Consider the following 23,395-nt stretch of genomic DNA (forward strand, 5'->3'; position numbering starts at 1 on the left):
TCTTAATGCATTTGATGAGAGTGTAGCACTAAAACCTGTTGTAGTGCTACACTCTCATCAAGTGTAGTGATACACAAAAGACTGATTGGTCATTTTATTTTCGTGTCCTGAGCTTAGCCTGGTACACAAAGTGCCCAACCCTCATGGGTTTATAGGACACCATTTTACACTTACAGCATGTTTATGTAATAGTAATAATAACAATAATAAGGGGTGCAATGATAATCAAACCAGTGAATGTATTCGATTATATGATTATTTATTTTTACTCGTCATAGGTGACATTTAAACATTGCAAAAATGACAGATCTACATGCTCATGTGTCTTATTGCGACGGGATTATGCTAATAGTTTGTTGTACTAAAATAGTGAAAATTAGTGCTTAAGTGGTTTATCAGACTAATTTTGTTGATTATAAAAGATGATTTGTTGATATAAAAAGAGTTCTGGATTTGATTAATTGCAAAATTAATCAATAGAATAATCAATAAGAAAAAGTGTTGCAGCCCTAATAATAAATAAAATAAAACATGTTATTTATGATTTAAGTATCAACTTAGACTCCTTGTCTATGACTGTAATGCTCTACAATTGAATCTAGTTAATCCACATTCAGTAAAATGAAGCACTTTGACAATATATATAGTATTTGTTAGATATTTCTTTAATATGAATGATTGTCCATTAACATGGTTCTATAAGCAGCTTTAGGACCAACAGCATTCACTTCACCAGTACACCAGTCTTCACAGTAAACGTATATACAGATTCACTGGACACCATGCCATGAAAGACTGGCACCATGCCATGAAAGACTGGCAACGTATTGAGGCAAGGCAGATTAGGGTTCCATTAATATGGGTTGAAAACAAACACATAATGTACATATTGTTGAGTTTGGATTGAAGCTGTAAATAAATGTTAAAATATGAATGTTTGACAAAGATGGTAAGGATTCAGTATTAACATTTAGACCATCATTCCCTAGGGGTTATACAGAAGAATTACTTCTACCGCGGGCGACCTTGCCACTTAAGTGACACAACATTAAACATGAATGAAACTCAGCCACCAAACACATTATCCAATCTCAGGCAATGATGGTTGGGTGATGCCTGGGTGATAATCTCAGATGTAACTGATCACATACAGTACCCAGCCTTTATTTGCCCTTGGTGAGCGGAGTGATTAAAGTCTGATAAGGCTAAGGCAGGAGCTGATCAATCAGCACAAGATAAAGTGCCATCGCCACCGACCATGTCACCGTCAATGTCAAACATCTATTTTCTTGTTGCCTTTGCCAAAATAATGACTGATTTATACACGGTTACGTATCGTGTTGTGCACCGGAAATAGCAGTGATGCGACGCGTTGTGAGCTTGTATATCTGCTATTTTCGATTCATGACACTGGCGCATAATCAGGCTTAAGGCTATGTGATTGTGATCAACAAATGATCACCGTCACTGACCTCAGTGGGGCTGGCACAACTATATGTACTGTGTATTGTCTTTAAGGTTTTGTTTGTGTTTTGCATATCTTTTGAAAGAGTATAATACTGACTGATTGCAACAAGGCGAAGCAGCTTTTTACAGTCAGTTAAATGACATATTTAATGATTTAATATTGATTTAAAATAGCCGTCTCAGTTAAGAGTGTTCGTTCCCCAGCTGCCTTTATCACCTCAACATGTTGTGTGTCTATCATGACCTTTAGACTTGCAGCTTCGTGGAGAAACGCAGTAAATATTTGCATGTCATAAAGCTTGAGCAGATGAATGGACATTTGAATGAACTGTACAAGTGAGACCATTAGTCTATAACATACATATGTTGTGTCCTGACTTCAGAGTCGATGCCCTTAAAAAGTTGACAAACGACAAGAAGGACGACCAGCAGGATGAATGAGCGCTAAACCATCGATTCAGTTATTTTCTTCTTTAAGAGATGAATAGTCATTCAACAACAACAACCAACACCTCTGACAACCATAGAAACTACAACAAAACTATAAAGTAAAACAGAAATGGAACTGTTTTTTTTTTTTAAGATTCTATAAGAATCATAAATGTATGAATAAAATAAGAATACAAATATATTCAAAGACACACATAACAGGGGCTCAGCGGGTAAGAGCACATACCACAGTGGTTTTCAAACATTTTCATGTCAAGGAACCAAAATGATATGTATCTGGCCGAGGACCCCCATCTGAAAAGATTTTGTACCAGGGACCCGGGGAGATTTGTGTGGTAAATTTCACAAGATCTACAAGCTCACAATGTGCTGCATGGCTGTGATGTGTTGTGAGCTTGTAGATCGTCTATTGTCGAATAGCCAAAGTATAAAATAGGCTAAAAGTGGTTGAACTGATTTTGATGCTATATTGACTAATTTTGCTGGGTGCCCCCCGCCCCGGACCCTACTGTGACTTACATACCACATATATAAGGCAATAGTCCTTCTGGCAGCTAACCCAGTCCGAATCCGACCCGAGGCTCTTTACTGCATGTCATAACTTCTCTCTCTCCTACCTTTCCTGTCTATCTGACATTCTCCCTTTATTGCAGCTAAAGTTTTTGCCTTTTTACTGTATTATACCCCGTTACATGTTTTTTTAGTTGACTGTAAATCAAAAACGGACACACATAACAGACTCAAACACACATACTGTACATGCACAATACAGGAAATGAACAGAAATTCCCTTTACGGCAGTTTCCTCATGAAAATGTGTAGATTTTGTTTTCTTTGTTCACCTGTGGAAAGAATTCCTAATAAAATCTTTCATCTGAAACGTGGGGACGGTGGTTACCATAGTGACAGCCTAGGAATCTGGACGTTGATTTGGCAATGGAGGGACGGTAGCTCTAACTGACATGGCAGCGTATTCCCTTGTAACCACGGGCAACCACTCTATGAACATTACGTTTTGTTTTGGACGCAATCGCACGCACACACGTACAGTATGCACGCATACACACGCTAATATTGGCTTTTGTTAAGTCAAACAAAACAGAGCAGGTACATACTGTAATAAACTCCTCAGTTTTAATTGAACTTAAAGCATGTACAAATGGAACCAAATGGACCCTTGCAGGTCTGTAACTACCATATTAGTGTACAACAGATAGACCCGTAGTCTCAGAGTTCAATTAAAACTGAGGATTTTACAGTTTAGACAGTCACGTGCAGGACTGAAACTGACACTTTCACTGAAGCTGTAATGTTTCTGTAATGTCACTAATAAAGTTCACTGACCTCTGACCAGTTTGAACTGGACCTGGATCATGTTATAGACACATACTCCCACACTGTTCAATAAGCAGTTTTACCAGGACATTTTATGTAATCCACAACTATCATTATTATTCTGTATAAAAGTATACACAAAGCATATAGTATGTTTTGGATGGTTTAGAACAGGGGTCCTAAAACCTTTTAGTTCGAGACCTAAAAGAGAAATTCTCCTTGTGACCCGAACTAGTGAAAATATCCGATCTTTGTAGATCTGCTATTTTCACAACTAATATATTTAAAAATGTATGGAATTTCTTTGATTTTCTATTAATTTATTCAATTATTTTGAAAAATGTTAGATTTTTCTTTTAATTTATGAAAATTAAGATTTCTTTTACATTTTTTGAAAAGCTTTTGAAATATATATTTGTTTTAATGTAGGAAACGGGGGAAAAAAGGGATATTTAACTCGCGACCCATAAAAACGATCCCATGCTTGGGAAACACTGGTTTAGAAGATACTGAGTTGAGACCTGAGACCATTATCACTGACCAGTAAAAGGAAGGTCATTTTAAAATGCTCCTGTTTCACTCAGCTGCCATCAAAATACTAAACACTTAATTTAGTCTCTTTAATTACAGATTGTGTTTGTGTCCTTATCGAGAGGGACCAACACGACGCATTGTGAGCTTGTACCGCGCGCAACCATGTAAAAAATAAGCCTTATAGTGGTTTCAAGATACAGTGGAGTTCAAGACATGTATTTGTGTCGTTTTAAAATGATGCGACTGATTTCTGCCTATGATTACCCCACAAAAGCCTAACAGGACCTTATCTAAACACATAAGAAAAAATACGTATTTTCCAGGACATTTTGGACTATTTTGTCAGACTTTTTCATTAACGGAAAACTGCATCAAGATACTCATAGTTTGTCTTTTTTGGTGGGAAGTCTGGGAACCCTAGACAAACGAAAAGACACAAACAAGCACAGAATCACAGTTTCATTTCATTGGTTGACAATGACCAGCACTGCCTAAAGCACAACACGTTACATGTTCATATAGATAAACATGGGGCGCCTAGCAGAGTGGTTAAGGCGCCTACCACATACTGTAGGCCGTGATGTCTGACAGCTCAATTCAAAAGTTCAATTCCCGAGCCAGAGCATGTCCCACCCCGACTCTCTCCCTGTTTCTCTCTACACTGTAACGATCAATAAAGGCAAGAAAAGCCTGAAAAAATAACAAAACAAAATTGACAGACGCGCATAGCAGACATGGAACAGCAGGGCTCAACCCATCCTATCCACGTGATTTAAGATCATTGATGAAGGAAAATCGAACCATAATCATAATAGTCTTGGGAGGAGCACCTCCTTCCATCGGCCATAAACTGTCATGTTAATATTCACACACGTCTGTGAAATAACATGGACTTACTTACTTACATTGTCAAACTGACAGGTATTAGGAGGAGGTCGTGAGGCACGGCCTGAACAGCACTCTGTTTGTTATCTGTGGACACTGGACAATAAGGCCTTTTTGGACCTAAGGCCCCTCTGGGTAAACCAAAGCTAAATTATTCAGAGGTTATTCCAGTAACATTTACTGGGCTGTAGCTGACCGTAAGTTCTCTCTCAGTCAGAGCGGTTCCTCTAGGCGAGGCACAGCCACACGACTGTAAGACAGATGGTGAAAGAAAATGCGCAACAGGATGGTACACTGTAACATCCTCAATGTTAACTTAAAGGATCTACAGTACACCATGAATTTAAAAAAAATATTTGATATTTAATATCATATGGTGTATGTCCCTCAAACCTTTTTCAAAAGGTTTGAGCCTAAATCATCACTCAGATATACTCATCCCAAGTCAATTGTCTCTGGCTTATACAGCACTTTCAGCTGCAATACCAAAACGTCCTTTTGGGCAGGGGGGGGCTACTGAGCAATTCTGTCTGGCCATCATCAATGCAATGGCAAGGCAAGTGATGTCACTTGCATTGCCATTCTGAAATGGCCTGTTCAGACACGCCCATTCTGAAAATCTCTGAAATGAGAATGAATGACTGAATGTTAAAAAAATATATTTTTTGGGGTACAAGAGACACTGGGGAGCCCAAAAAATACCCCCCCCCCAAAAAAAAAATGAAATTCATGGTGTGGTCCCTTTAAACATGTGCCCAAATGGACCCTTAACTCTGGACCCTTAATTGAGTGAATTCACAAAGAGTGGACTGCGGTCACAGATAGCACCATGAGTTACGCATCACTTCCACTGCTATCTGCCCCCGTCCGATTAACAAACGATATTGTGCTAATAATGTCACAGTACAAACGCCCATACATTTTCGCATCCCCAGTGCAAATGCAAATAGCACCGGGACACTATTTTCAACGCTTGTGGGTACTTTGAGTTTGTTTTCGTCTCATTTGGACAGGTTTAGTGGCCGCAAAAGCCACACAATCGTTTTGTGAATTTACGCCCCTGAGGATCTTACTGTGTACAGAGAGAGCCTGCATCCATCCTGCTTCAGTGCACATTTTAGAAGTCTGTGTTCATACTTCCGTACCACAGACAATTCATACTTGAAAAGCTGAATGTACTCAGCTGTGCCAAGGCCCTCAGAGAGTCCCCAAATACCTCCTCTTTTCTTTGGTCTCTCCATCTTTTCTTCTCACACAATCCATCCATCCCTTCAGACATATATGTCCATCACACCTTCGTCTTCCATGGCGACGCGCTTGCCCCTGGGCTCGGGCCCCATAGCTTCCATCTTAACCTGCTCCAGGGAACAGGGGCCCTGCCACGAGCCCTCCAGGCCCGCAGACGATTGAGTGCTGCATGGCTGCCGCGGTCCAGAGCCGCCCTCTGTGGAATAGACTCCAGAGTCCTTGCTGCCTCCGCTGCCCTGGCGGCTGTGTCTCCCACTGGACAAAAACAAATCACAGTCTGAGAATGCTCTACAGCAGGGGTTCTTCAACGTTGTTCAGGCCAAGAACCCCTTAGCTGAGAGAGAGATGAAGCAGGGACCCCCAGCTACACATTGTATAAAATTGTGTTGCAGATTAAACTTTTTCATAGACTTGTTTGACAACACTATCATCGTGTAGTGTGGATTCATGTTAATATGTAATTTCAGACAGTTAACCACTTCAATCACCCCCAAAAACATGGATCACACGAGAACTCTTCACTGCCGCACACAGAATTTTAACACCTATGTACGTTGTGTCTTTTCATATCTAAAGTATAGAGGACTAGTGTTACCACTTGCTTAGATTGATCCAAAAGCTGTGTACATTTCCCACAGGATGTTAAATTAGGGGCAGCCATAGCTGCGTGTGTAGAGAGACCGTCGCTCAGTCTACGTGTCCTTATGTGTCCCTGAGTGAGACACAACCCCTAACAGCTTTGCCTGTTAGGCAAAGCTGGCCAAGATGGTCATGATGTGCACATCAAACCAGGAATTAATACATTTTCCACCCCACTGGAAAAGTAAACATTTAATGGTCAATCTACGGATTTCCTGGTTTTCCACATTAAACGTAACATACAGAATACCAGTTTCATTACATCAATAACTCCATTCTCCTTGACTGTGACCCAGTCTGAACATTACACAGGCCACATTCGGGTCCCGACCCGGTGGTTGAGAAACTGAAACTGACCTGCTGTCTGGCTCCAGGGCCATGGAAGCCAGGGTCTCACAGCTGGGAGGGTCGTGGATCTCCAGAAGCACCGCCTCCGGACAGATGCTCACCTTATCATAGACCAGCTCTGCCTCAGACTCTGGGGTGAGGAGGTGGGGCACGTCAGAGCCGGGGGAGGAGTCAAAAAGATACTGAAAGAAAGAAGAACGAGGGATAAAACAGAGTGTGTGAGAGAGAGAGAGAGAGAGACAGACACAGAGAAAATGCAACAGAAAGAAAGATTAACATCTCGGTCAACAAAGAGAATTACTGCAGCCATCACAGTGTCATTCCTCCCTTTTTATTCTTGTCATATTTTGTTATTGTATTATATAGAGTATTTTCATTTACTACAGTCTCTAATTTATGAAACGCTTAAAGATTTCTCAGTAGATGAGCGCTATATAATTGTTAATGGAAGAATTCTTCTTCCATGTGTACACAATTCAGAGTTAACAGTAGGAGTTTAAAAAAAAGGTTTTTAAGTATTTTATGCACGACGTATGGCAGTAGAGAGGCTGAATGCAGACATTGAACTGTATGTGGATAATGTAAGCATGGTCTCCTACCTCCTGGAAGTGTGCGGGGAGCTGGATGGACGGGTAGAACGTGTGCTTCACAACGCGGTAGCACTTAAAGAAGATATACAGAGACACCAGAGCCACCAGGAAAAACCCTGCCATGGATGCCAGGAAAGCTAGCACGATCTGCCACAGTGGAGTCTTACCTGGAGACACACACACACGCATATTTATACACACAGTCTATCAGCCAGTCTATCAGAGATCTCCACCTATTGATACATGTGGTGACATCTAAATTCATGAATGGACTTGGGTTGGGTCACTGGAGAAAACCAGCGGTAACAAACCCATGCCCACTTCTTTGAAAACCAATCCAGATACCGTCCCATATAAAGGATCTCCCCTGAAGTCTTTGCATTGTGGTTCCACACAGTTTTAGCCAATTCGTTGGATTTAGATGTCACCAGACGTATCATAGGAGGAGATCTCTGACTACAGTACGTGAGACTACACAGCGTAAAACAAAATGTTCAAGTATAATTATCAGCACAAGCAAAACTCTTGCAGGTAACTTATTTTGGGAACAGACTAATCCAGTAAATATTAAATGCAAATGATAAAATGTGTACACTCTCGTCTCAAGAGTTAAGTGGATCTTCTGAGGATTTTACTGTGAAGGTTCTAATAAAGCCAGGTTTAAATGTGGCAAGTTTAAATGACACCGTAATAACTGCTAACGTAATAATATGAAGCTGTGAACCTTGTGTCTGCATGCAGTGCGGCGCGGTGAAGCTGCTGCTCTTGCGGTAGTAGTCGTAGCGAGTCTGGACGCTCACACAGTACCAGGTCCAGGACTGCAGGTCTGGCAGAGTGACCAGGTTGACACTGCTGTTCACCATCTGGGGCTGCAGGTCCTACAGTACACAGACAGGGGACAGGGGGCACGGTTAGGGTCTTCTTGTTAAGAAAGAGAACATTATGTTATGCATCATTTGACTTTGGAGAAAATTCGCTACTCTACAAGGGGTTGTGCTCTGAAATTTTACACCATCTGGCAACCTTTTTTAACATATATAGAGAGACTGAATGCTGCTGACATTAATGACCCATAAATTGACCCCACTGAATTTGTTTTATATATATATTTTTTTAAATTCATTTAAAATCTTTCTTTAATAATATATATATATTCTACTGTGTATACTTTATTTATTTTAAATTTTTTGACTTGTTTTCCTTTTTTATTGCAATTGTGTCTTATTTGTTTGTATTGTCCTTTGTTTTAATGGTACAATGAGATACCAGGGTTGTGGCTCTTTCGGAGCGGGAACTTTGGGGGGGTGGGAGGGGTAACATACATTCACTGTTTTTGTAAACCCTTTGTTATAAACCTGTATGTGAAAATATAAAATAAAAAAAACCTTGAACAAAAAAAAAGAAAGAGAACATTGATCACCTTTTGTCTTTTGAGACTTTAGCCAGACGATCAGAGATCTGTGCCTAGCGATTATGTCTGGTGAGTGGTGATAAATAAATTCAATGAATGGGCTAACACTGGGTGGAAACAATGAAGAAAATAAATAAATATATATATATATATATACACACACCGGTATATATATGGCATGTTACTTTACAGACCTGACGGGTTTAGCTATATAAAAGTTAAGTAGCCTACCTATATGATGATGTAACAAACAACGCTAATAAACTAGCCCTGGAATTGGCTACATTTTATAGGCTGCTGTGTTTACCATACAGTAGTAATTCCAGAATTATTTGTTGTTTTATGATGTACTGTACTTCCCATACCTGTGACTACAGGAGCAGAGTCACAAAAACAACAAAGTTTGTGCGTGCGTGTGATGTGATGTGTGTGTGTGTGTGTGTGTGTGTGGGGGGGGGGGGGGGGGGGGTCTCCAGGTGTTATTTGGGAGCAGGTGTTCAGGGAGAGCATCAGAATAGAGGAAGTGTATACAGGACAAAGTTTTTGGTGTTTTTTGTTTAGAGGCAGCAGTATAAGCACAAAGACTTCCTGTTAAGTCTCTCTTCAAGGGGGGTTTCAACCCCTGCATCCCGTCCCGGAAATGGAGCTCTTAGTTTGCCCTTTAACTTAACATTTGGCCCAGTTCTTCAATAGACATGACATTCCACTGGCTTTGTGGGAATCAGATTTAATTTTGACTCTGCAACTAACAATAGGGATTAAAGTGAAGGGTAAAGCTGAAATCCAGAACTTATTTGAATGAATGTTATGTATTTTGAACCAATTTGTATGGAATAGTATGTTAATATAACTTAATACATCTTTATTGACTTTTTCTGTCCCTCTCCCCATTTCCTGTCAACCTGAGTGACACGCAGCAAAGGTCCGGAGTCGACCCCGCAACACGCTATCAGACAGGCTGCATTGCAGCCTAGGTGCCCGGACCGCAAGGCCAGCGGACCACTGGGTCATAACTTGGTACATCTGCAGTGGTTGGAGTCTCCCTACTCATTTAGACCCTGGTGTCGGGTTGAACGTTACATAACATTAGTAACTTGTAGATCGGCTATTTTCGGTACGCGACATAAATAAATAACTAATGTTAAGGAACCAAAACAAATGTGACTTCTGCTTTCTATGTCTTATAAATATGTGATCTATTTTTTAACAACACAGAGCAAAACAAATGTAGACATTAGATAGGTAGGTTTTATTATACCAACACCTAATAATTACATGAGGTGTGCAATCAATCAGCTGAGTCTATGGACACAAATAGGCTGTAAAATTGATTGTAAATTGATGAGGAGCATTTAGGTGTTAATGTTAGGCTGGCAGTATACTTCAACCTGTTGTTTAATACAGTGTGAACTAATGTCCGTACACTCATATATTTTGGTGTAGTGGGAACAAGTTGGGGGCCTAGTATAGACCACTGGGGGACCCTGGTCAACTAGGATTTAAGTGGTTAATGGCTCTTCGACTGAACAAGGTTGTGCAAAATCTTGTTTAGGGTGATATTAACCCATTAAGACCTGAGGCAGATTTTTAAAAAAAAATTAACGCTTAAAAAACGCTTTAAAAAATATATGTATTCAAAGATTTGCACAAATTTCCAAACTTTTTCATAAATAGCAGATCTACAAGCTCATAGCGCGGCACTCGGTGCCACACTATGAGCTTGTAGATCTGCTATTTTTGAATAGCCAAAGTAATCGTAAAATGACCCAGCCTTAATGGGTTAAGGGTGATCGAATAATGAATCACGGGTCGGATGGATTCAAGCAGGCGTTGAGTCTTGAGTTTAATATCAAACTTGTGTCTGTCCCACCATTCCTGCTACATCAACTGGCATCAAACAGGAAGGAGCATTGCAACTCCGTGCCTTGCGTTGAAAACCATATTTATTTTGCGACGGTGTGATCGTTCCCAGACACCTGATGTGGTACCAGTGCATACTGGGAGAGCTACCAGTAATGATGTGGTACCTGTGCATTTTGGGAGCGTTCCCAGTAGATGATGCGGTAGTACATCATGGGCACTTTGCCTCTCATGGAGGTGTTGGTAGTGGTCAGAGGGTCAGAGATGGATACATCCAACAGATAGCCAGCAGGAGACACATCTACTCTGGATGGAGGGCCCACAGCAGCTGGGAGGATAGACATTATAATAATAGATCATTATTATTATTATTATTATTATAGAAAAAGAGGATCAACAATTCTACATGACTTGGCTGGAACTTAAGTAACAAGACCTTCCGAGTTCGAAGATTTCATGTTTCTGTTCAGATTAAAGCCCCTTGCACAGTTTTATCCATGTGAAACGGACGTCTAACATTTAAAACGAACACACGCTTCTCCACGACCACGAAACAGCCATCTGACGAGTGGCTTACTTACGTACATCCTTTCCTACTGTACAGTTTACATGAGGTTATGGTGGAGGCTAGCACATAGACAGACCTATCAATAACTGAGTTACTTATTCCATAAAAAGCACGTTTTGATTGACAAACACTGCCATTCCCAGAGGGGCTTCAAGCTACCTGCACAAATTAGAACTTAGTCCAGGCAATTTGAGATAATGGCAGTTAACTGTGATTTAATTATGTTATGGTGTGTTGCTTATTGTTTCAACCTCAACCAGCTGTTATCTGCTGCACATTAAAAAGCTATTTTTTTATATATTAAAATCCTACATAACCACTTCAAGTTTCTCCTCTCTGTGTTTAAGTCATTGGAATTTGGAATGTGTGTTGGGTCTGCTGGGGAGAACAGTTGGTATTGATATTAATTTGACATTACACAGCAATATCTGTGCTCTAAGTCTCTTATTTGGTGAACGATAAAAGTGGAATGGTGTCGAATTATGTCCGGCTTCAATTGCATTGGCACTCAGTTGACACCAATATATGAGACAGAGAGAGAGTAACAGTTAATCAATCTAATCAGTGTAATCAATTATAAAAAAATATTGATTTGAATAAAATAATCAATTTAGAAAAATACTTAAATATAAGATTTACAAGCTCACAACATATCGCAATGTGACACGTTCTGAGCTTGTTCATCTACTATTTTCTATGACAGAGAGAGAGAGAGAGAGAGAGAGAGAGAGACTCGCTGCCTTCCCAGGAGTCCTGTTCACATAGCAACCAGACTGCTCAGGATTCCACTCTTCTCTCCATTTCTCCCATCCTCTCCTTTCTTCTCCCTCTCTGCAGTTGATTCACAACACTGCAGCTGGAGTGCTCACTAATACCAAGAAAGTGGATCCTGTCACTCCAATTCTTACATGTTTATAAGGGTGCAACAGTTAATCAAAGTAATCGATTTAATCGATAATGTAAAAAATATGCATTTTCATAATATAATCGAGGAAGTAGGAACTAGGAATATGGACCAAACCGGTATATCAGTCGGGCTCCAATCTCCACCCTCATTCCTCTTTCCCTTTCCCTCTCCTACTCTCTTTCCCTTTCCCTCTCCTACTCTCTTTCCCTTTCCCTCTATCTCTGTCTCTCTCTCGCTCTCTCACCCTCTTTATCAGGACAGAACTCTCTGAGGGTCCATGCGGAGTGGGTCTTGCCCTGGTTGGTTTTGACTCGGAGGACGAAGATGCCCAGATAGTGGAGTTCTGACTGGGTCAGGTCACAGCGGGTATCTGGTGTTCTGTCACACACGGTTGTCCAGTCCTTCTTCTTCCTCTGCAACTTGTACTTCCTGGAGTTGGGAAGAAAAACAAAAAAGTCAATTACCAGATTGTTAATCGTCTTATCAATTGGGGTTAAGTGGTCATTTTTAACCTCAATTGATTTTAATAGTCTGATTGATTACTCTGATTACTCTACGCTAAATGGCAGTAGTTTGTAGGTTCTGGTATAAACAGCAGCAGCAGCAGTAGTAATAATAGTGGAACTTACGCTATGTACTGTGTGGTGAAAGTCACTGGGTGGTTCCCAGCAGCAGGGGGCTGGTCCCAGTCCCACAGCAGAATGTACTGGGTGTTCAAGGTCCGCATGGTCAAATTGTGTGGCGCCTGAAGCTCTGCCTGTGATGATTCGTCTGCCTGGACTGCAGGAGAGAATACACACATCATCAGAACCAACATCCTAACAAGTACCAGAATGGTACACAACAACCACATGCTGTTGTCAGACATTGTAGGAGAGACAGAAAGTAGGAAAGCTGAGGGGGAGACAGTGTAGGAGAGACAGACACACAGTAGGAAAACTGAGAGGGAGACAATGTAGGACATCGGTTCTCAAAGTGGGGTCCGGGGACCCCCAGGGGTCCTTAGTTAATATAGCGTCACAATCATTTTAACCACTTTAACCATATTTTATACTTTGCCTATTCAAAAATAGCAGATATACAAGCTCATATCGCTGCACTCGTTGCCGTGCTATGAGCTTGTAGATATGCTATTTTCTTTTAATCCCTGGCACAAGATATTTTTGAGATGGGGGTCCGCAGCCAAATACACATTTTGGGGGTCCTTGACATGAAAACGTTTGAGAACCACTGGTGTAGGAGAGACAGACACACAGTAGGAAAGCTGAGAGGGAGACGGTGTAGGAGGGACAGTAGGAAAGCTGAGAACCAGGCAGTGTAGGGTCATTAAGTGAACATTTGTGATGACTCGATCCAAGGCCGCCTGGTACTCTTAACAACCAGATTTGTAACAGATTTGGGACAGATTAGGAGGTCCAGGGAGGTACAGAGAACAACATGGGAGTCATTAACATTCTTTCAGTAGCAGTGATTTGAAGCACATCACAAACCATCTCAACTCTGTTATAACGCAGTGAGAATTTTGGCAAACGATAAAATCAAACAGACTGAATAGAATGTGTCACATTATGTTCATAAGTTATTTATGAAAATAAAAGGAATAATGTGTCACATATTTCTCATGGATGTTTAACCGATTAAAACCGGGAAAGCATCCGTGTCATTTTAGATTTTAGCGTTGGCTATTCAAAAATAGCAGCTATACATCTGCTATTTTTGAACATTTTTGAAAAATCTTGAAAGTGTTCGAAAAATGTTGAATAATGTTGACACAATTTTTCTCTCCTGGGGGTCGCTGGAACGAAACATTTACAAATGGGGGTTAGCGGCCAAATATAAATTATATCAATTTGGGGGTCTTTGCATTGAAGAAGTTTAAGAACTACTGATTTAGAAGGCCTTTGTAGAATCGGCCTCAGGTCTTAATGGGTTAAACTTTTAAAACATTGGCCGAAAATATTTGGCCACTTAAAATAACTTTTCTCCTATTTATTGAATCCCTGAACTTCTTGTGGTCAATTGGGTTAAATTCAATGAGAAATGCCTGCTTCAGCAGCTGGGTTGAGGTACCCTTGAGCAAGGCAAGGAACCCACAACTGAATTAGTTGATGATCTCAGTTGACTTTCTCTGACTAAATAATAGGTACATAAAAACAGATGTGTGTTCACTTTCAATCACAACACCAGAGAGGAAGTGACACACTTCAAATACCAGGTATTCTGCACCGAGAGACACTTTGCAGAACAGAGACACATTGCAGAGCCATTGAGACAAATCAAGCGTAGAACCAATGGTTATTTTAAGTACCATATGATATCTATCTGATCTAAGAATAGCTCAGATAAAAATGTAAGACCGGCTAAACTTGTATGTTTGAAGGTACGTGTGTGTCTAGATGTTTATGTAAGTGTATGTACAGTACGTGGAGAGCGCCCCCAAAAAACTTGATCGGATGCCAACTCAAACACAGGAGAATTTTAAAAGGTGTAACACGTCTCATCAGTTATGTCAACTATGTTGGCAGTAATCTTGTCATGGATAATCAGATAAAACATGGAACATGCAAAAAACATGCAAATATGGAGATACAAAAAAAGATACAACCAGACAGTGACGTTATAGTTTATTTTCAATGCAGCCTGCCGAACCACCTTGATACGCTGACAACAACGCAGCCTACACGGTCTGAAGACCTCTCATCTGTTCTCGATCGTTCTTGTGCTCACAAACGTTCCTCTTCAATTTCCTGCTCATCTTCCAAACATAACAAAGGTCAAAGGCAGTGCCATGGCACGGTGTACACATGCGTGTGTGTGTGTGTGTGTGTGTGTGTGTGTGTGTGTGTGTGTGTGTGTGTGTGTGTGTGTGTGTGTGCACGAAAGTGGACCTACAGAGCCCATGGTTGCACAATATTTTCCTCTCTGCTATAAAAGTTTTCTTCTGTCTATTTCTCCTCTCTCTCTGTCTTTCTCTCCTCATGATCCCTCTCAATCGCAACGCAACTCCACACACAGCAACAAAACAGCAGACAGACTTTTAGCGAGACCCCCGTCTTTCACAGTCGACCTCCTCTAATCCCAAATGGAGGTTTTGACTCTGGGAGTCAACCTGCTGTACTGGTCTACAGCTTATGTATTAAGCATGTACTGTAAGGAAGGGTGCAACAGTGAATCAAACCAATCAAATTAATCAATTATATTAATGGATCTATTTTCATAAAATAATCGATTCTTATATTTTTTATTTTGCTAAAATAGCAGGTCTACAAGCTCACTTGCATTGCCTTTTCCAGCAATTTTTGTGTGACGCCTATATGACAAAGTCAAAAAATGGGTCTTGAGTTAAGTCTCTCGAGTCAGACTGTTTCCTCACACAATTTTCAAATGCTTCCGTCATACAGTCGGAAGCTCAGAAAACAATCCGGATGTCCCACTTTCCTCTTCGCTTCCGTTTCGGAAGCGGCAACTGAAAAGGCAGTCGTGAAAATTTGCTGCTTCAGAAATGGGTATTCGAAAAATATATATTTTTAATATATTTTCGTGAACGGAAACGACAACAGCCTCTCTCGGCTTTCAGGAGGTGTAGTTCCAGATATAGCGTTCAGAGACTGTGGAATAGTTGTCTGGCTACAGGAGACTAGGCTCGAGTGGTTAATCAGACTAATCGATTGAGTCGATCATTAAAAAAAAAATCGTAATAATTTTTTTCTTGTTTCTCCGCTGTGTGAAATAAAAAAAACGCACATCTCCTTTATTCGATTAATTGAAAAAGGAATCCATATGATTATCGCTAAGAAAATAATCGATAGTTTCAGACCTAACTGTAAGGTCCACCTAGGCACCGCCACCTACAGTACAGTACTTCAATGTGTCACATTGTCATCTACAGTACAACAGTTGTTTTCAAAATAGTTGTGCCCAGCCCCAAGGCACATCAATAAGTCAAACTCCCAAGGCGTACCTAGACTTGCCTCACGGCACACTGTTTGGGAACTACTGATGTACACAGTTGTTTTTTTGTTTCAACCACTAAGTGTTCATATCATGCAGTCTGTCCTGTCTTACAACACAGGTCTGTCTGTCTCTGGACCTGTTACCTCTGTGTTCCTTCCCTGCAGCCTTTGTTCATTAGATTCCACTGAGCTCGATGTCAGCAGGACTCAGGTATGAAGGTGTGACTAACTGTATTTCTCAATCAGACCCAGAAACACAATAAATACATTCCACAACATGCATCCCTGAACAGTAGGCTGGTACAGTCAACCAGCCAAGCTGATAAGATGTCATGTGACAATAAATAATGATTAGGCTGAAGAGAAATCAGATATAGGACGGCCTGAGGAAAAATGAAACTTATCCGATGAGAGCCATTAAATGCCTTGGTTTTGATCATTCTTCTCTTCAACTTCATTTAGTGCCATTGCAGCCATGTCAACACTGGTTTAGCTTGCTTTAGTGTTTGTACTGTCCCAGTGTTTTCCAGTTAAGAAGTATATTAATACTTGTAGGTAGTAGGTACATGTGTAGGTAGATAGTTAAACTCAAGTAAGTATTTCTATTTTGATGAGTGGTATTATTGAACAATTTGGCTGACTTCCCCTTTTCCTTAACTGTGATTTGATTTGCAAAATTAATGAAGACATCCCTGTTTCAATCAATTCAGTCTAACCAGAAGTAAGGATGAAACACAACAGAAACAAGTCCCCTAGACCTTTTTTGCGCTAACCTTTTAGCCTAAATGTCTGACATTTAGGAATCTAACATTTAGCCCCCCACAAGCAAATCTAACCCTCAACATGTTCATACACAGCACTGAGTCACCCAAAACAGGAGTGACTAACACCCACTGTCACAAGGGTTCGTGAGTCATAAGGCAAAAACATGAAAGCTGATTGAACTGTCGTCCGATGAAAAAGTTAAACTAAACTCAGTCTGTCCAATTTACAAGCTGGAGATGTGGACTTCAGATCAGCATGTAAAATAAAACTACGTAGAGATAACGTTTCGCTGCTGTACCTGCTGTTGTGGGACCAGGAGAAACTGTTGTAGGATATGTCTGTGGACCTTGTGTGGTTTTAGGGCCACCTTCTGTTACTATTGGGGCTGCAGTACCTGGAAATACAGAGATTAAAATGTCGCTAGTTGATTGATCAAACAAATGTAAGAAGTAATTTCAATGCGTGCATCGCTATTAGGGCATTATGGTTCAGTTAAAGACACTACAGAGCATGTAACTGTCATGTTTAGTTAAAAAACACAAAATGTAACTGACATGTTTAGTTAAAGACACTACATGTCAGTCTACATCACTATTCTGGTAGATGTTGTGTTCTACTGAGCACACCTTTTTCTAATATGTGCAACAATAAAAACAAACACCACTGAGTTCAGCAACATAAAACATATACAGAGCCAAAGTGCAAGAATGTCTCCTGAACCCATACAAAGCCCCTGAAAACAGACATCTTTTGGTAATATATAAATTAATCAAATGAATAACAAAATATTAACTCCTGATAAAGATATGTCATTTTAATCAAATGTAAATGTCTGGGGGATCATTTACCCTCCCAAAACTGTCTAAATGTCCAACACAGTCGGCAAGGACTAATGATTCTGTACCAGTACTTGTGCATGCATTGCATCACATCTCCTCTTAGCATCCATTCAGAGCATTTCAGACCCAATTGTGTCCTAATCAAGTATCCAATGGCAAAACAGGTTAGAGCAGGACTTTGAATAAAACTAATCCTAAAGACGTTTAGTTGACACAAAGAGCTGAGTGATATGATTTCATGACAGATAGATACTAGATAGACAAGACAGACCTTTACATTCAGGTATCATAGCAGCAGTAAGTTATACACGGTAGGTGAATAAGAGAAGAACACAATTATATCGTAAGAACTTTGGCAGCGCAGAACTTAGCAGAACATCAAGAACCAAGCAAAGATAAATAAGAATAAAGATAAAATAAAGGTTAAAGGGCAAGACCACTTTGGTAGAGGTTTGGGTTGTGTAGTTACCTTGCCATGATGTAACTCCAAAGGTGGGCAAGAAATTAAAATAAATTGCTCCAATTGATTAGAAATTGATAATTCAAAATATGCTCCTCATTGACTTACATTGTACGGTAAAACTGCTCTCAAAGTCACTCTTTTAGCACAAAAACGAACGCAAACAAAGTTGATTCAGTCAATATAGAACCTCACCAAACCCAGTACTGTTTTTTTTTTAAATAAAAATGGCAACTTCCTGTTGATTTTGCCATTTTTAATAAGTAGAAAACCCGGACTGGATCGGCGGATCCGGATCCAGATCTTCAAATAGTAAAATCAACAGGAAGTTGACATTTTTATTAAAAAAACAAACAGTACTGGGTTTGGTGATGTTCTATATTGCCTGAATCAGCTTTGTTTGGGTTCATTTATGTGCTAAAAGAGTGACTTTGAGAGCTGTTTTACCGTACAATGTAAGTCAATGAGGAGCATATTTTGAATTATCAATTTCTAATCAATGGAGCGATTATTTTTGATTTCTTGCCCACCTTTGGAGTTACATCATGGCAAGGTAACTACACAACCCAAACCTCTACCAAAGTGGTCTTACCCTTTAAGCTTAGATTGAGCTTAGATTCGGACACTAGACATCTGCAATGGGTCTCTGAATGAGTGAACATATGTGTACGTACTGTATGTCTGTCAAGCTACGAACAGCCGCCTCAAGAGACGGACCACATCAGAAATGTGGTCCTCTAGTCCAGTGTTTATCAACCCTGGCAAACGTCCCAATTTTGGGCCGGGGCTACTGCTGAGGTGTTGTTGTTTTTTTAAACAATATGCAGGCATGCAAACAGCCCCGAGGTGAAAAGGGTGACAACATGCTGTTTTTTTTCGGGTCAGGTGTCACACTATTGCCCTATTTGGATTCAAAACGGCTAGTGGAAGCTGAAAAGCTACAAGTTTGCATGTCTGAATAATGCAAAAACAGAAATATTTGTTTGCATTTGCTTTTTTTATATAATTTTTTTTTTTTATAAAAAAGTGCGTATCGTATCGAAATCGTATCGAAGTTGTGTGCTCAATATCGTATCGTATCGTTTCGTGAAATTAGTGTATCGGCACACCCCTAGTGTGTGTATATAGATATACCGTATATATATATATATAATTATATATATATATATATATATACACACCGTATATCTAGGTGTGCCCTGGGATTTTTTGGCTATGCCAGGTGTGCCTTGGCACAAAAAAGGTTGATAAACACTGCTCTAGTCTACGGGGACCTACCATGGGTCACAGTCAGAGAGAGAAGAATGAGGCTGGCAGGGCACTACGTCAGGCACTAGTGGCACGCAAACTGACACTGTGGGAGACAACCCAGGGCAAAGCCAGGAAAGGCAAGAAGTGCACCACCTACTTAGAAGCACCAGACGCGACAGATTAGCTAACACTGTAGTAGAGCTCAAGACCCTGATGCTAGATAGGAGAGTGTGGAGGGCGGCGATTCAGGAGTCCCGAGTTGGTGTTGGCTAGACCACACTCTCGCATCGCATCGCCTATTTACAGACCAATACACAGCCTAGTTTGTAGGATATTGAATGAATTCAGAAAAGCTTGAGAAAATAATCTAAACATCTGCAATGGGTCTCTGAATGAGTGAACATTTATTTTGTGTACATATGTATATCAATAGAGAATATGAGACTGTCAACAGACCTTAAGCAATGAGCATGATCCAAATGTCAACGTCATGTCTCTCCATATTGTGATGTTTACTCTATATAATGACATTTCAACAAATACCTCCACGTTTGACATGTCCTCATTTGATATCACACTACTGTGGTTAGAGGGAAAGCACCAGAGAGACAAATATATCCCGTTTTATACACTGTCAAAACAGTCTCAGTCTCTAGTCTACAGTACAGTGGCAATACAGCCTAATAACAAGCAGCACCCTGGTGAAACATACATGTTTTACCACTGACCTCCATTTGAATGTGGTTGTATCATGTCGTTCCCTATCTCTTTCCTGTCTCATATACAGGCTGATAATGATACTATACTATGAAGCAGAAATACCACAAACCACAGTAGTAATCTTAACCACGTGAACCCTATAGCATCCCTATTCTGTGCACGCACGCACGTGCACTCACGGCTCATGTTTTCATGTTCTTCTTGTATTTTTTTCATACAAATTGCAATGGGTCTCTGAATGAGTGAAGTGAACATGAGTGAGTCAATAACTAATGTTGCCCATTTACCGACCAATAGCGTGTAGGATATTAAATCAATCAAACATTCTTGAATAATAATAATACAGTCCAGCCCCTGTATTATCTATTGAGATGGACAGTGAGACGAGACAGACAGTAGGAAGGCTTAGAGGGAGACAGTGTAGGAGAGACAGACAGGAAAGAAGGCGCTGATGGGACTTGGTCTTGAATCTTGTTCGGCAGACCATGTGTGCTCAGTATGTTATGTAAACACAGATAGAATGTATTGATCCTGAGGGAAATTCAGGTGTCATAGCAGCACCACAGTAGGCATGAAACACACATACAGATAAGAGCAGAAAGATACAAAACAAAAACACTAGTAGGGCTGCTGGGAAACAATAGTTAAAAAATAATCCCAAATCCCAGACAATATCCAGTCTCATATCGATATTTGGTCCTGCCCTAGTCTTTGGTACGACTCGGCCGGTGACCTGCCACTCTGTCGGGTGAACACTCGAACCCAGGGGTCTTCAACGTTTTTCAGACCAAGGACCCCTTAGCTGAGAGAGAGATGAAGCAGGGACCCCCACTACATGTTGTATACAATTGTGTTGCAATTTTTCATAGATTAAGATTTCTTAGACTTGTTTGACAACACTATCATCGTGTAGTGCTGAATGTGTATTTTCAGACAGTTAACCACTTAACCACCGCCCCCAATTAAAAAAAACATCTTTGCTGAAAATAGCCGATCTACAAGCTTGTGAGCTCACAAGCTTGTGAGTTTGTAGATCAGCTATTTACGGCTAATGTTCCCCTCAAAATAGAGATGCTAGGGTTCAAGTGGTTAATGTAAAAAAAGAACCCTATCACACAAAGATTTGGCGGCCCCCCTGCCCCTGTAGTAACTCAAAGGACACCCTGTTGAAGACTCCTGCTCTAACCACAATTTTGAAAATGGCTCCCTCCATGAGAGACAACAGGGTTGGGGGGGTAGATACTGTTGTGAAGGGAAGTTATGCTCAAGGCAGATTAACTTACACACAGTGACAGTGACTGGTTGGTACAGTAAACATTTTTCTCACAAGTTGTGAACCTATTATTATAACAGCACGGACTCAGTCATCCCAGTTTCTTCTGATACCATTATGATATTAACAGCCCATGTTTGCAACTACAGACACAGGTGGAATTTGTTTTTCCCACTAATCATACACTAATGATAATAATATTAATAATATATATAACATATATAATATATATTATAATAATATATATGTGCATAATAACCAACTTTCTTGCTGCTTACTATTTGGATATTTGTTTAACTGCAATAATAAGAATATGTAAATGCCTGAGTTACATTTCCCAAGCATTTCACCCTCTACAATAAAATAAGAAAAATACACATATGCATAAACTAAGGATTCAACTGCTAATGGTCCATCCAGCCACACCAAACACCATAGCTATAATTGTAAATACAGATATTGTTTAGGCCCATGTTATTATTTTATAGTCATTTAGATGCTATGTACAGTAATAGCCCAGAGACAGAAAATGATAAAAATGGGGACCGTTTCTTACTGCACAAAGAAACACATGTAAATTAATCAAACCTTCTCGCTCGCACGCACACACGCGCACACACACACACACACACACACACACACACACACACACACACACACACACACACACACACACACACACACACACACACACACACACACACACACACACACACACACACACACACACACACACACACACACACACACACACAATACATGGTACATTGATGTGATTATGAAGTGTATAGTGTTTATTGTTAGCAGGTTGACTCACCAGGGCTGGTTTGGAAGCAGCAGATAAGAACAAACACGATCACAGCAGCAGCGTCCATGATCCTCACCACACACCACTCCACCACGTATGTTTTATCCACATCAATGTGTTCTGTCGTCCCTTTTTCACATGTTCTCTCTCTTTCTGTGTTTCTTTCTGTCTTTCAATCTTGTGACTCGACCATGGACTCGAACCGAAGACTGGTGGAGAGTCTACGTCAAGCGTTGCCAGATTTTGTGAAAGAAATAAGCAACCAGGTCTAGGAAAACAAGCCCAAAAGAAGCAACTAAGGCAGGCCACATGAGCGCTTTAAACCTTCTGATCGCGTTGTGATCTACAAGCCCACAACGCGTAGCGATGCGACGCGTTGTGAGCTTGTAGATCGGCTATTTTCAAAAACTCTTGCAATAAAATGTTGAATATTTGGAATATCTTTTTAAACATTCTAGTAACAACACAAATGCTCCCTGGCACAAAACATTTTCATGAAAATATTTGAGAACCACTGGTTTAAATAATAACATTTGGAAGTAACACTTTAGAAACAAGCGCAAAAAAACGCAACCCGGTCCTGCCTGTTCCGGACCGCTCAACTACCAATATTTACAAGCGGCTTTACAGGGGGGAAAAAGCCCAAGGTCGCTTATAATAAGCCGACATGGCAACACTGCTGGAGAGGCTACGTCCCATAGCCCTGTCGGCCTGCGATTGCTGCCCAATACCACGTGTCTCCTTGACAACCAACTAGCCAATCACGTACGATTATCCCTTCGGCCTATGGGGTGTGTACCCCAGATATGATGCGCAGCCGCAGTTCAGAGTTTTTTTTCTCCTTGCACTATGCTTCATATCTATGCTATGCTTGCCCAGTATTAAAGGTACATTTCAAAGAATATGCCAGTGTAATAAAATAATTAATAATAATAAAAAACATGACAATTTGTTGAACAAACATCTGAACATCGGAATTTCAGTTTCTAATAAGTCTCGTAAAAACTTGAACAAATTATTACTATATTATTTCTTAGCACATTCTCATCAAAATATCAACAAATATCAAATAGCAGGCTATACA

At 40.3% G+C, this 23,395-nt stretch overlaps 1 protein-coding gene across 2 annotated transcripts; it reads right to left on the reverse strand.

Annotated features, from left to right (window-relative positions):
- Nucleotides 1–650: 650 nt before the first annotated feature.
- LOC308073590 (interferon alpha/beta receptor 1b-like) lies at nucleotides 651–22,523 on the reverse strand. Of its 2 annotated transcripts, XM_080412590.1 has the most exons (9): nucleotides 22,321–22,523; nucleotides 17,259–17,354; nucleotides 12,872–13,022; nucleotides 12,487–12,671; nucleotides 10,935–11,095; nucleotides 8,221–8,374; nucleotides 7,506–7,663; nucleotides 6,916–7,088; nucleotides 651–6,174 (listed from the first exon to the last, which is right to left on the reverse strand). In XM_080412590.1, exons 1-9 carry the CDS (start codon nucleotides 22,376–22,378, stop codon nucleotides 5,943–5,945), a joined length of 1,368 nt encoding a protein of 455 aa, XP_080268716.1. In that variant the 5' UTR covers nucleotides 22,379–22,523; the 3' UTR covers nucleotides 651–5,942. The 2 variants fall into 2 exon arrangements, with proteins under 2 accessions (XP_080268716.1, XP_080268717.1); XM_080412591.1 differs by lacking the exon at nucleotides 17,259–17,354.
- Nucleotides 22,524–23,395: the final 872 nt, after the last annotated feature.

The sequence above is a fragment of the Gymnoscopelus braueri genome, assembly GCF_963280865.1.
Source record: "Gymnoscopelus braueri genome assembly, chromosome: 18".
Classification (NCBI taxonomy): Eukaryota; Metazoa; Chordata; class Actinopteri; order Myctophiformes; family Myctophidae; genus Gymnoscopelus; species Gymnoscopelus braueri.

What these genes read in the sequence shown, in the direction of transcription:
- LOC308073590 (XM_080412590.1), bottom strand. Translation starts at nt 22,378, where the DNA reads ATGGACGCTGCTGCTGTGATCGTGTTTGTTCTTATCTGCTGCTTCCAA. An exon ending in TCCTGGTCCCACAACAGCAG is followed by an intron (nt 13,023 to 17,258) that starts GTACAGCAGCGA and finishes TCTCTCCTGCAG; the next exon opens with TCCAGGCAGACGAATCATCA. An exon ending in AACGCTCCCAAAATGCACAG is followed by an intron (nt 8,375 to 10,934) that starts GTACCACATCAT and finishes TGTGTACTGTAG; the next exon opens with GACCTGCAGCCCCAGATGGT.